Raw genomic sequence first — 12,483 nt, forward strand, 5'->3', positions numbered from 1 at the left:
CCCAGTTTTTTGCAATGTGATGAGGTTTTTCTTTGTTATATCCACTAATCAGTATTGAGAGCAACTTGGGAAAGAGAGATTCTGGATGAGCAGAGCCCATTCAAGTTGGCTTTTCAAGCTAAGATTTTATTATTTGAAGCAAAATTAAAAGGAAGCCAATCAGCTCCCTCTGGGTGATGGGAATTTTAAAGAACCCTGCTGCACATCTCAAAAATAAATAACTGAAATACAGCTTTTTTTTTTTTTTCCCCTTTCCTTTGGTGATTTGCCTGTTGATTGCCTTTTCATTTCCTGGAGACATTTCTAAGCCTTCTACATCCCTAAACCCAAACAAAATCAATCCATGCCCCCAAACTGCAATCACCCACTGATGGGGGAGCAAAGAGCAGAGGCAGCACACCAGGCCCTGTGTTTGTGCTGCCTCTGCTCACAGGCCCAGCTAGAACAGCATTTCTTTCTTTCTTTCTTTCCCTGGGGGTGGGCTCATCCACCACCAAGGGAACTGGAAAACACGTGACCTACTGATAAGTGCCCTATAAATAGATTTTGGCTGGGCCCAAGCGCTCTGATTTGCAGCAATTGATGTAAATAAGCTCTGGCTATAAAGCCTGTGACAAACACTACTCTGACACGGCTTGGCTGTGTAAACAGCTGTCTCCATGGTTCAAGGGAGGATGAAATCCACTCCCCAGCTCTCTCCCTGCACAACTGGGCACAGGGCTCCAAGGAGGGCTTTTGCTGTGTGCCTTGAGCTTTTCTGTTTTGTGCTGCTGAGACCACAGAGCCTGTATTTACACTTGCATGGTGGTCCTTGCAATTCTCAAGCACAATCCCATGCAGAAAAGCAGAGAGAAGCAAGTACTGAACTTTTTTTTTAATCTCCACTTCTCTTATTTGCAGCAGGTAGAGCAACTGTAGCACATTCATCTGGCCAGACTGAACTGTGTATTCATGCAATTCAGTTCTGTACTCCCAGGGGCAACAGACAATGCACACCCAAAGAAAAGTGACCATCTGCATCCACATCAGGGGTGCACTATTTTCATGCAAATAAAAACATCTCTCCTCACCTTTCCCTCTGGTTTATAAGCACATTAGAATTCTAAGCATGTCTCTAATATTCAACTACAATTGAAATAACTTTAGATCAAATAGCTTTGTATCACATTTGACATAGCTCAAAGAGTAAAGTAAAATGGTTATTTTTTTCCTCATACCCTAAATAATCTCGCACATAGTTTTGAATTTATCATCAGGATAAACTGCATGACTAACAGGCACAATTCCCACTCAGGGGAAAGCTGCTGACAACAGTTCTACATTCTCATCACTCATCTTAGTTCTGGCTACTTAATATAGACTTCTCTTTAAACAACACTTTGTCTCCCAGCTCTTATCCTGGGATCACACCTTTCCTGAATGTGCTAAACAAGTTCTTGGTCATTGCAGGGCTTCTTCCTACAAGGCTTCTGGAGCCCGTGCCAAGTGCCTTGATGAATCAGGCTCCACAGGCAGGCAGGGCAGGGATCCACTTCCCTTCCATGGCATGTGCAATCCCAGCCCAGGCAATTCCCTCTTCCAGCAGGAAGGGAGTTCACAGTGGGTGCTGATTGTCACAGGAAACTTAACCAGCATTGAGCAAACCTGTAGAGGAGCACTAGGGGTGCTCACTTGAGTCCTCCCTGCTGTGGAGTTGCACAACCTCCTCAGTTTGCTTAAAGCTATTGAACTGAACATCTGCAGATTATTCTAAATATTCAAACAGCTCACAAACACAAAATTTCCTAAAGGCACGGGGAGGTACCCACAGTGCCAGCAGCAGGCAGCTGGTCTGGGAGCAGGGGAGGGAACCTCACATCCCCATCCCCTACAAGCAAAAGGGTTTGTTTTGGTGCACACAGAGACAGGACAAGAACCTGTGGCTCCTGCCCCACACCTTCTCCTGCCCTGGCAGCACTGCCAGCTGTGGGCAGCTTCTCCCACGTTGCCAAGCACAGCACTGCTGAGAAGAGCACAAGACTGTCTGAGAATCACTGGGTTTTGCCAGATGGCAGAAAGCTAACAGAGATTGTGTAACGTTTGTTTACAGCCTGATAAGTTTTACCTTGGCACTCATAATTTGTCTAAAGAAGTTTTCAGTTGAAGTAGAAAACACAGCACCTCCCTTTCAAACACATGGACATTTAAATGCTCTCAATCAAGCTGGTATCTGATTCTTAAAAACACCAGTAAAGGGTTCCTTTTAATTACAAAATTTGCAAGTGTCACATGCAAACATTTAAATTAGCAATATCAAGTGATGATGCTTTCAGAGAACACTTTAAATATGGGCCAAAAGGAAAAGCCAAGCATCATCAAAATATGAGGAGACCTAAGCACAGCTTGCAAATTCTCCCTTTTCATTATGTAAGCAACAGTTAAATAATTCCACTTCTCCTCCCACCACCTGAAACTCTCCTGACTCCAGCAGGTTGAAAAAATTAGTCTTGCAAACAAAATCACTTCCCACAACTGAAATACTGCCAGGAACTTCTAAGTGCCTTAAAAACGAGCTAGATCCCATTCAGTGATGCCTACAAGAACTCCCAGCAGCAATAGCTCCCTTCAAATCAAACAGGCACAAGTGCTGCCACCTCTCAGTGCAGGGACAAACAGGGTGCAGTGATGATGAACACATCAGGTATGAGAGGGAGCAACCAAGGAGCTCAGAGAACTGCACAACGCCTTGGGTTGGAAGAAGCCTTAAAGACCATCTTGTTCCAACCCACTGGCATGGGCAGGGACATCCTTCCACTGGACCAGGGTGCTCAGAGGTCCACCCAAACCGGCCTTGAAGACTTTCATCAGACTCAAACTCTGCAGCATCAGCAGCCTCAGCTCCCAAATCACCCCAGAGCCTTGGGCCACTGCACAGAAACTCTGAAGGACGGTATGAAAGCAGCTCCAGAAGAACTTCTCTTCTTCCAGCCAAAGCCAAGCAAAGCCCAAGCCCTGCAGCAGTTCTGAACAAGTTCATGCAGTGACCTGTAAAACACACAACACGAGACCCCAGCAAGCTCCTGTCCTGCCCTCCCTCCTGCCTCTGTCCAGCACCGAGCATGTTCACCCTGCTAGTAACAGTCAGGAACACTTCACCACTGCCCAAACCAAACACATCAGTATTTCTGGGGAAGGTGTGTTCTCCTGCACAGTCAGTGTGCTCTGAGGGTGGATAAACACAGAGGAGGAAGGAGGGTTAACTGCTGGGCTGCAGCTCCAGCCTTCTGGGCATGGAAGCAGCAGCGTGGGCAGATCCCCAGAGACAGCTTTGGGAGCAAGGGCAGAAAGGGATCTTTGTCCTTATCAAGGCACAACTCAGCAAAACTGAGCTAACTGGGATAGCTAAATCAGCCTTCCCTCCCAAAGTGCCAAATAACCATCTGGAGGTTTAGACTTTTTACCAAAATTGTGCTGTAGGAAACCTTCCTGTGCTGGCTTTGATCCTGAAGCCTCTCAAGGGGGTCTGGCTCTCTGCAGCAGCCAAAGCAGAGCTGGGATCTGCTCCCAGAGCTCTCCCAGCTATCCCCACACCCATCAGCCTCTTCCATTGGTCCCAACACAAGGGTAGCCATTCACACAGACCATTTAGTTTATCTGAATTCAGGTTTGTCCTTCCTTAAGCATTTTAACAGCATGCAAATCACAGCCATTATTTCCAAGATTAATGTTTCCCCTTTATACATGACCTTACCTAGCATGGATTTTCTGCCTCTGCCACTTCATTAGCAAACACCATTTTGAAGCCAATTACGCTAAACATTCCCAAGTACAGCACACCATTTCTCACATAAATTATTTTAAATGTATTTCATTAATCTCAGAGGAAGGAGGTTAACTCCGAGCAGACGCAAGAACAAAAAAATCCTTGTGTAATTTCACTTATGGCATTATCAATATTGGATGTGTTTCAGAAAAGGTGAAAGCAGCATGGGATGCATAGCAAGCCTGACCCACCATCAGCACAGCTCCCCTGAACTACCAGAACCTTCCATCACAGTAATTTCTTATAAAAATGACTGTGTTGATAATAATTTTTCTGTGTTTCAACACCACAGAAAGATCTCATTTTCTCTGAACTATATTTTTTTTAAAAACCCAATTATTTACCAGTTGCAGTAAACTATGTTTTAACACTAACCTAGCACCAGGACTGGACAGAACTTTTGTGCATTCAAACAAGATCATGTTGCATTAGTATTTTCAAGTTATACTGACACTTGTTTTAGGATTCCTCCTGGAAATAATCTGGTGGTTAATTACCATAACACCTCTTTTACCAGATGTTATGGTAATTAACCACCATTGGAGGTCTGGTATGTGGAAACCAGTCTCCCTTGATGGGAATGAGCCCCAGACACGGAGACAGTGCACAACAGAGTGGGACAGTATCAGCTTCCATCCAGGCCTGATTCTAAATCACACCTCTGAGTTCACTCTGATTCTAAAAGACAAGAAAGAAACTGGATACTGCAAAATATCACAGCCAGGAGCTCCCTAAGAGACTTCCAGCCAAGGGGATTTCTTCTCCAAAGGAAGGCAACTGTGCTTTATCCAGATTGCTCCAGACAAACAGTGGAACTCAGAGATCACAAACCTAAAGCTTACAGAACATAGCTGTCAAAGGGCAAACCTGCATTTTAACAGATTGCTGCACTTTACAGAAACACACTCAGGCTCCTTTCTGTGCTGCCTGGCAAGTCAGGACCGTGGTACCAACTAAATGGAGAGCTACCTGAACCTTGGTGTGAGATCAGCGTGGGACCATCCCTTCCTGCACCACGGCACAGCCCCAGAGCACTGAGACATTTCTGGCACTATTTCTGTATTTCTCCACACTTCAGGCTGGTTCATCATCCAGCCTACACCTGAGGGTATGAAGGCAAGCTCAAACTCAAGAGTGGCTAGCTTTGGGCAATGTTTAATTCACCTGCTTTCTTACCCAGCCCCTAAAATGGTTTCTGCCCACCAAGAATCACATTCACAAAAAAGATTTCTCTGCAGGTCAGCCTTTCTCACTAAAGACCTGACTTTTGCCATCTGAAGCCAACTTATGAAGGGTGTTGGACACTCCCAATGCTATGAACCACAGAGAAGAAGATCCAGGTGCAGAAAACTGCTCCTCCTTCTGTCTCTGGGCAGTGCTAGTGCAGGTCAGCAGCTGTGCAGCTCCTGCTCCTCCAGTCTGTAGGTACAGAAATGCTTCTCTTTGGAAAGACTCAACCCACAATGTGCTCCACAGTAAGAAAAACCTTCCTAAACCCTGTATAGCTGTGCATCAGTCTTCACACAGAGCAGTTTTCACCAGGAATTCGCTGCACCTTGTTCTTGTGAACCACAAAGGGTGGGAAAATGCATTAAACCAACTTTTGGCCCTCAGAAAAATATTCTTGCTGTTCTGGCCTAGAGAGAACCATTTTGCTTCCCCTGTGCCATCCATTTTGCAGGAACACCCTGGGGATGGCTCATTACCAGCCCAGGAGTGTCTGAATTCCCCAGTGGCAACAGCTGATAATTTTGTTTATTTAACCAGGATTAGTTTGTGAGGTGACAGAGCTGAGACAGCCACAGACAAACAACTCGCACTCAATACAGCTGTAAAGGGTTTTTGTTATCACCACACAAATACTGCCCAGGACTTATTTAAAAATGAACTATTTGCAAGCCTTACTTGGTAGCATAATCCTATTAAATAGGAAGGGAGCTTTGTTTGGTTTGGGTTCAGAAATAAGCTACTGTATTAAAAACCCCAGGCAGATATTTGGATGCCCTTGCCCACGTTCCTGCACACCCAGAGCAGACAAAGCAGAAGAAAGAAGCCTCCTTTCTGCCTGATGCTTTGGGAGAATGGATTTACCATGAATCCGTTGATATCACCACCCTGGAAATCCATCGTTTGCTGCTGCTTTGCACTTCACATGGGCCCCTGGCTATTTTTATTGGCTCCCATTCAGTACCTTACCTGGAGCTGAATTTTTGGTCCTGCTCTCATATTCCTAATGAAATGTCTGCCAGTAATACTGGCTGAGGTCTCTTTGCAGGACACCTGTGTCCCTGCAAGGTGTCTGGTGCAGCTGGGGCATCCCAGTGGCACAGCCATGCCTTGGGGACACACACAGACCAAAAAGCCTCACAGCTCCATCAGGAGGTCCCAAAAACCCCATTTATATGCAGATGATAACAAGCATATCAAACCTTTGCAACTAATTAAAACCTGACAGCTTTCTCCAAAGGGCTGTTTACAAGCTAAGGGATGTAATGACAAATCACCAAGCTGGTTTCCAATAAAGCAGGGAAATTTTAATCATTTGTTCTAAACAGTTGCAGAAAGATGCATCTGCTGTGACATTTTCAGTTGAGCCTGTTGATCCCACATTTGAAGCTCGAGGGTATTGCACTGCCACCAGATCTCTCCACGCTGCTGCTAAAATATGTACTTTAATATTTATGAAATATTTCTAGGTGGAGATTATGGCTCTGAAGCAAAGACTAGCATGGCTCATTATTGAGTACCTTTACATTTTCCAGTGAAAAATTTTGAAATTCTTCTCAGACTGAGCGTTCATGACAGGCTAAATGGAACATTCCTTATTTTTACAGATAGCAACGTTTTATTTATTAATTCTTGCATTAGTATTGCACTAGGGTTGTGCTTTCCCAAGACTTTGTGATCTTGGGGCAAGTCAAAAGGTAACACATGGATCTGCAAGGTAACAAACAGATTATACTAGAAATTAATAGGCAGTATCAACACCTTAGCATTGTTAGAAGTGCCTCCAAAATGACTTTTGTCATCCCACCAATTTTTAAATGCTGTGCAGCTGCTGCAAAAATGCCATTTGTCAGGTTCAGGTGAGGTTTATCCCGAGTGACAGGGCGTGGGGGTGCTGTCCCAGCTGCACCCTCTGCTCATTAGCACCATGAGCTGGGAAAGCAGGAGTGAGACATCCCTGTCCTGGATCACGGGCAGCACCACTGCTCATACCAAAAGGGACAGAGGAAAAAAAAATAAATTGTGCCTGTACACAGATTTATCCAAAAGCAGCAGCAGCATTTAAAGCACAGCCTTAGCAATAATTCCTAGTGTTTTCAATAACTCAAATATCACCTATTTAATTGAGCAGGGCCTACCTTTTCAAATTTAAATGTCAAGTTTTAAAATTACAGTTGTAAGATGCCTCTGTGCTTCTTAAAATATGGAATTTCTTATTACAGGCTTTGCACTGCAAACTTTGGCAAACAAAAAAAATATGAAGGCTTTATAAGTACAACAAAGAAAAGTATAAAACCAACCAGCTCAGAAAGCTAACTGAAACAGTCAGCAAGCAGGGACAAAAATAAAATTACTTCTTTCTGGAAATGCTTCATAGTGAAAGCCTTGGAAAAAACCCTGTGATTTCTGCCATGGCCTGAATGTTAGTAAATAGTGATTTCAATGAGCTGGCCAGACAGAGCAAAGTTACACAGTGAATGACATGCTGCTGAAAAGGTCCCAGTTCCCCAAACATTAGAGGTTGTGAATAAAGTCACCAATTTGAGCCATTGGAGGGTCCAAGGAAAAGCCCCCTCACTCTCAGGGCCCACAGCTCCCACACTCCTGGCAGCATTTAAACCACTTCCACCTGAGCCCTAGCCCAATATCACACAAAGAAATTCATCTCAACCTTCCTTAACAAAGTAAAACTCAACCTAGACAAAATGTTTCTGCAACTCAATCAGTATTATGAAAAAAATAAAAAGCAGTTATGTAAAAGAACAAACCCATTTGGGGTGGATGTTTGTGGCTGTCGCTGTTATCCCCAAGGTGAGTGGGAAGAAGGTGAGCACATTCCATTTTTATTTCTTTTTGGCAGAAATAGAACACTGCTTCGGCATAATTTACGTTTTCTAATTTAGCATCAAGGTTGTTGAAGGGAAAGCAGCGTGCATTTCTATCAGCAGCCAAAAATAACAGCAACAGCAGCATTTGAGACAGAATTGAGACATTCTGAGCAGGGTGACAGAAGCTGGTGCTGCAGAGGGCAGAGGGTGTGCTGCTGTCCTGTGCCAGCCATGGACACAGCTGGCTTCTCCAGGGAATGCACTGAGTGCACAGAAAGGAAAAAACCCAAATCATCTGCCATTTCACACAGGCAGCCTGATCAGGGTGGTACCAAACACAGCATCAATGTCCCTGCACAACTGTCAGTCCTGCTGGCTCCCAGTCAGTGCCATGGAGAGCACAGCAGCAAACACCACAGTCCGGGCAGCTCTGACAGTTCAAATGGACTTGCCCATCCTCATTTTCCCCCCAAAATCACCTGATTTTCAGTTAAACAACGATTTAGACTTCCCTTGCTACTTTTCCTTTTCGTTCCTGAGCCCCCCTAGTTCAGGAAATGCTGCTTTTCCTCTATGGATGTGTTAGAAGCCAGCAAACCTTGCACAGCAGCTTCTGGATTACAACTGGGATAGGTCCAAAATCATCTTGGAGCATTTCAAGAAAAGCTACCAAATACAGAGAGGCTGGTGCTGATATTAAAATAGCAGTTGGAGCCTTGGCAAACTTCTGACATTCAGGCATCTGAATTATTTTTCTCTGTAGAGCTTGCTTGTTAAAGTGAGAAAACTTGGGGCGGGGGAGCCACCAGATTCTTTAAAATTGGGGATTACTCTCTAAACACATCTTGGCATGAGAGTGATTCTATCATTCATAATTTCATCTCCTACAGGTTCACAGTATATGTTATTTAAAGAAATTCATTTCCTGCTGAATGATTTATGAGGGAAAACAGGATGCTAAGGGAAAACATACTGATCAAATGCATCAGAAGTTCTCAATATGAGCATTTACCATGGAGTTATTTCCTTCTCCCTGTCAACTAATCCTGCTATTTCTTCTCGCTAGTAAAAACACACATAGTTGCTTAAGATTTCAGTTTCCATAGAAACTGTTATTGGCTAAAGTAAATACAAGATGGAAAAAAGTGTGCCTTCCCTAGTCCTGTGAGCACGTTTGCAGCTGCCAAGTTTTCACCACCTGACCATTCATTTCTCAGTATTTACTGGTGCCTGACATTTTTAGCTGCAGCTCCCTTTAAAGAGCACGGCCACTCTTTTAGAGGCACTTCCCTGCTTTCCAGAAGGCATGGGAATATTCATAGCTATTCCTATGCCTCCTAGTACAAAAGCACATTTGGTGTTATTTGATTTTGCAGACCTTGTCACTGAACTTTACAAGGGAAAAGATGCCTCAGACTGCACATCAAACCAAAGCTTGAGAGGGTATTACCAGGTAATGTGCAAACAAAGGGAAATAAACGTTGCTTCATCACAACTAGTGATTTTCTTCTGCTCCCAAAATTCCTCTTGCTCCCTTTCCTACCTGATTCTAATACAAAATTAAAAAGCAGAGTCCTGATAATCATTTTATAATTCCCTCACTTCTTTATAAATGTCATTTTACTTTGAATGGAGGCACTTCTTCCTAACATCCACAATTAACGTGTCTTTTCTTGTTCCCATCAGAACATGACTTTAATTTTTTCCCTGTGTAGAGCTCTGCTGCGGTGCTCTGTGCTGCCTGAGATTTTGCCTTTCTACCAAGGAACCATCCTTTGCATGTATATTGCATTGAGATGGAAAACTCTGCTACCATTTCTGAAAATAGCAGCTGAAGACAGAAGGAGCCATCCCTGACAAGGTGCAAAAAGAAAGCGATGCTGGAGCTTCTCAGGGTCATTTCAGTAGATTGCTTTCAATCTCCTGAGCATCAAGTGCCTCGGTACCCACAAAAACTCCCTTGTACATGGTTAGAAACCCCAGCTCCTGCCCTGCTGAGCACTGCTCAGGGGCAGCCACACATTCACTGCAGCACCCAAAAATGTGTTCTCAGCTCCTCGCTTGTGCCACATTGATGTAAGGACTGCAGGGTGAGAGCTGCACTTCTGTGCCTTCAAGGGAACCTTTGAGGCTCAACACTGAGGGAATGGAGACAACAACCAGACCAGCTGGGTGAGAAACCCAGGAAGATGCAAAAACCATGCAAGAACAACCACAAAACATATGGGACTGGCCTTATGGAAAAACACTATGAAAGCTGAGTATCAACCAAAAAAGAGAAACAGCAAAACCCTTTGTGCTTCTCAGTCCTTTTGCAGAAATGAATACCCATGGCAGTGCTGAGTGCAGCATGAGAACAGGCTGAGTTTGGGAAACCAGGACTGCCTACAGTCCCTTAAAATCAATTCTTGCTGGTGCCTTGTGTGGCAGCACACCTCACACATTCTGATCACTTACTGTGGGTGAAGCTAATGACACTGAAACTTAGCTTACTATAAAAATAAAACGGAATTACTCCTTTTTATTTAATGGGGAAGTCAAGGCTTATTAAAAAAGACACTTCTTTCCATCAAAAAGCAGCAGTAGATCAGAAATACACCAAATGAGGTTTAAAGATTCCCATAAAGTTTGTAATGACAACCCATGGGTGAAATCAACCCTTAGAATTCTGAAGAGAGATTTAAAAATTTGCATAAACTGTCAGAAGTCCCCTGATATAAAAACTGTACAAAACCATGGGCAGAAGGGGCGATGTAGAGAAAATCACTTCAGTCTCTTGGTTTACAGTAAAAGCAGGGGGTGCTCCCACCTGGAAGCAGAGCTGTGGAAAAGAGCCCCTGGAAAGCTTAGGTGTGTCCTTCACTCAGCCTTTATGGAACCCGATAAATAAAAGTCACCAAGGCAATAGCTGTGTATAAATTCTAGCTAAAAACATTTTGTTAGAAGAACATGAATGTCCTCTGCAAAGCAGGTAGCATTTTAAAATAATGTTCTAGACACTGTTAATACTTTATTGCTATTCATCATAGAACCATTAATCATGGTGAGCTCATTTGGTATTAATGTGGATGTCATAAAGTACTTCTGTTGCATTTCAATTATAACTCAGCCTTTAAAATGCTGCCAGCACTACATGGAGAGCTTTGAAAGCCAAATATGAATAGTCTGTTCAGAGATAACTACAACTGCTTTCTGGCACAGAAAAGCAATCTTTTCCATTCCTGCTGGCCCTCAGGGGGCTGAGCAGCCCCTGGGGCTGTGCCTGGGCCCAGGGCTGCAAGGAAGAGAGGTCATCCAGACCCAGGAATATTCCTCCCCCAAGATGAGAGTGGGAGAAACATTCTTTTGGTCTGCTCAATCCGGGCTAAGCAGCAGCAAGGCCAAACTTTCCAGGCCCTGGGAGATTTCATTTTTTTCCTATCACTCCTAGGATTCTCTGAGGCATTCTCTTGCTTCCAGAGCTGAGTGCTTGGGCTTTTCCTCTCATGTGCTATGTCTGCCCAAACAAAAACACCAGAGAGAACTTATATCCACAGCCTGCTGTCTGTAGTGACTGGAAATGAGTGCACAGTACATCAGGGCAAACCCAAAGGGAGCTGATATCCTGACCTCTCTGACAGCAGTTTAAAAAAATCCCAAATCCTCCTTCTTGGCCTCAGGAGGCACTGAAAGAGGAAAATCACCAGCACAAAATACAACATGGACTCAAACAAATATCAGCTCCTTGCCACCAGGGAAGCCAAGAATTCCTGTAAGCGTACCTTGACAAACCAGGATTTTTGCTCCTGTGCTGCCAGCAGAGCTTCCAGATGGATTTTACACACAGAATCCAAAGACAAAATCTCAACAATCCCAACAGTTCTCAACAGAAACAGTTGAAAACAAAGAAAAGGCAAAACGCTTCCTTTTAGCTGTGGGAACATTTTTTCTTCTTTTCAATTCTTGCATATAATTCCCATTCTTTTTTAACCAGGTCATCAACTTAACAAGAAAGCACACAGCAAGAATTCCTACCTTGGGAGCTCTGGCATGTTTTCCACATCTGGCATCTTTGACAAGGCTGATATCCAGCAGCTCAGTCTCCTAGAAGGAGAAATTGCAACACAAGCAATTATTACATTATTCAGGAAGCCTTGTTGAGTTATCAGTGTCCCACTTCCCCCATCTGTTTGTCCAAATGGAGATCAGCTTCTAGGAGAGCTCAGGTGCACCCAGGCAATTCCAACAGCAACACTGTGCAGCTCTCCTAGCATGTATAGGTTCTATAGAAGCCATAAGAGTCAAGCTGATTTCCTGGATTGCTAAACAGCAGCTGCTGTGCTTTTGGTTTAATCCTTTTAATACAGCTTTAGCATTTTGCTGCTTGTCCCAGTGTGACAAAAGGCAGTGTCACAAACAGAAAACCCTGCCTCTGCCATAGAAATCCTGCTTTATTATTGCCAGAACGCTCTGAAAAGTGCTCATAAACCCCAAGAAGTGTTTTATCTGTAATGATAACAAGGTTCAACAATTTCAGTGACTGCTGCTCAGTAAGACACATGCACTTTCTGACAGGCATTTCATAGCTCGTGTGCTACTCTTGAGTTATGGGTTATACAACAAAGCTGGCACATCATGACAGCTTCT

General features: G+C 43.9%; 1 protein-coding gene across 1 annotated transcript in view; it reads right to left on the bottom strand.

Annotated features, from left to right (window-relative positions):
- PLCB1 (phospholipase C beta 1) overlaps positions 1 to 12,483 on the bottom strand; it is a 323,846-nt gene that overhangs the window by 227,287 nt on the left and 84,076 nt on the right. The window contains exon 3 of the mRNA XM_030236244.2: positions 11,872 to 11,940. Coding sequence (XP_030092104.1) covers positions 11,872 to 11,940 — 69 coding nt within the window. The remainder of the gene's footprint in view (positions 1 to 11,871; positions 11,941 to 12,483) is intronic.

This window comes from Serinus canaria, chromosome 3 (genome assembly GCF_022539315.1).
Source record: "Serinus canaria isolate serCan28SL12 chromosome 3, serCan2020, whole genome shotgun sequence".
NCBI lineage: Eukaryota > Metazoa > Chordata > Aves > Passeriformes > Fringillidae > Serinus > Serinus canaria.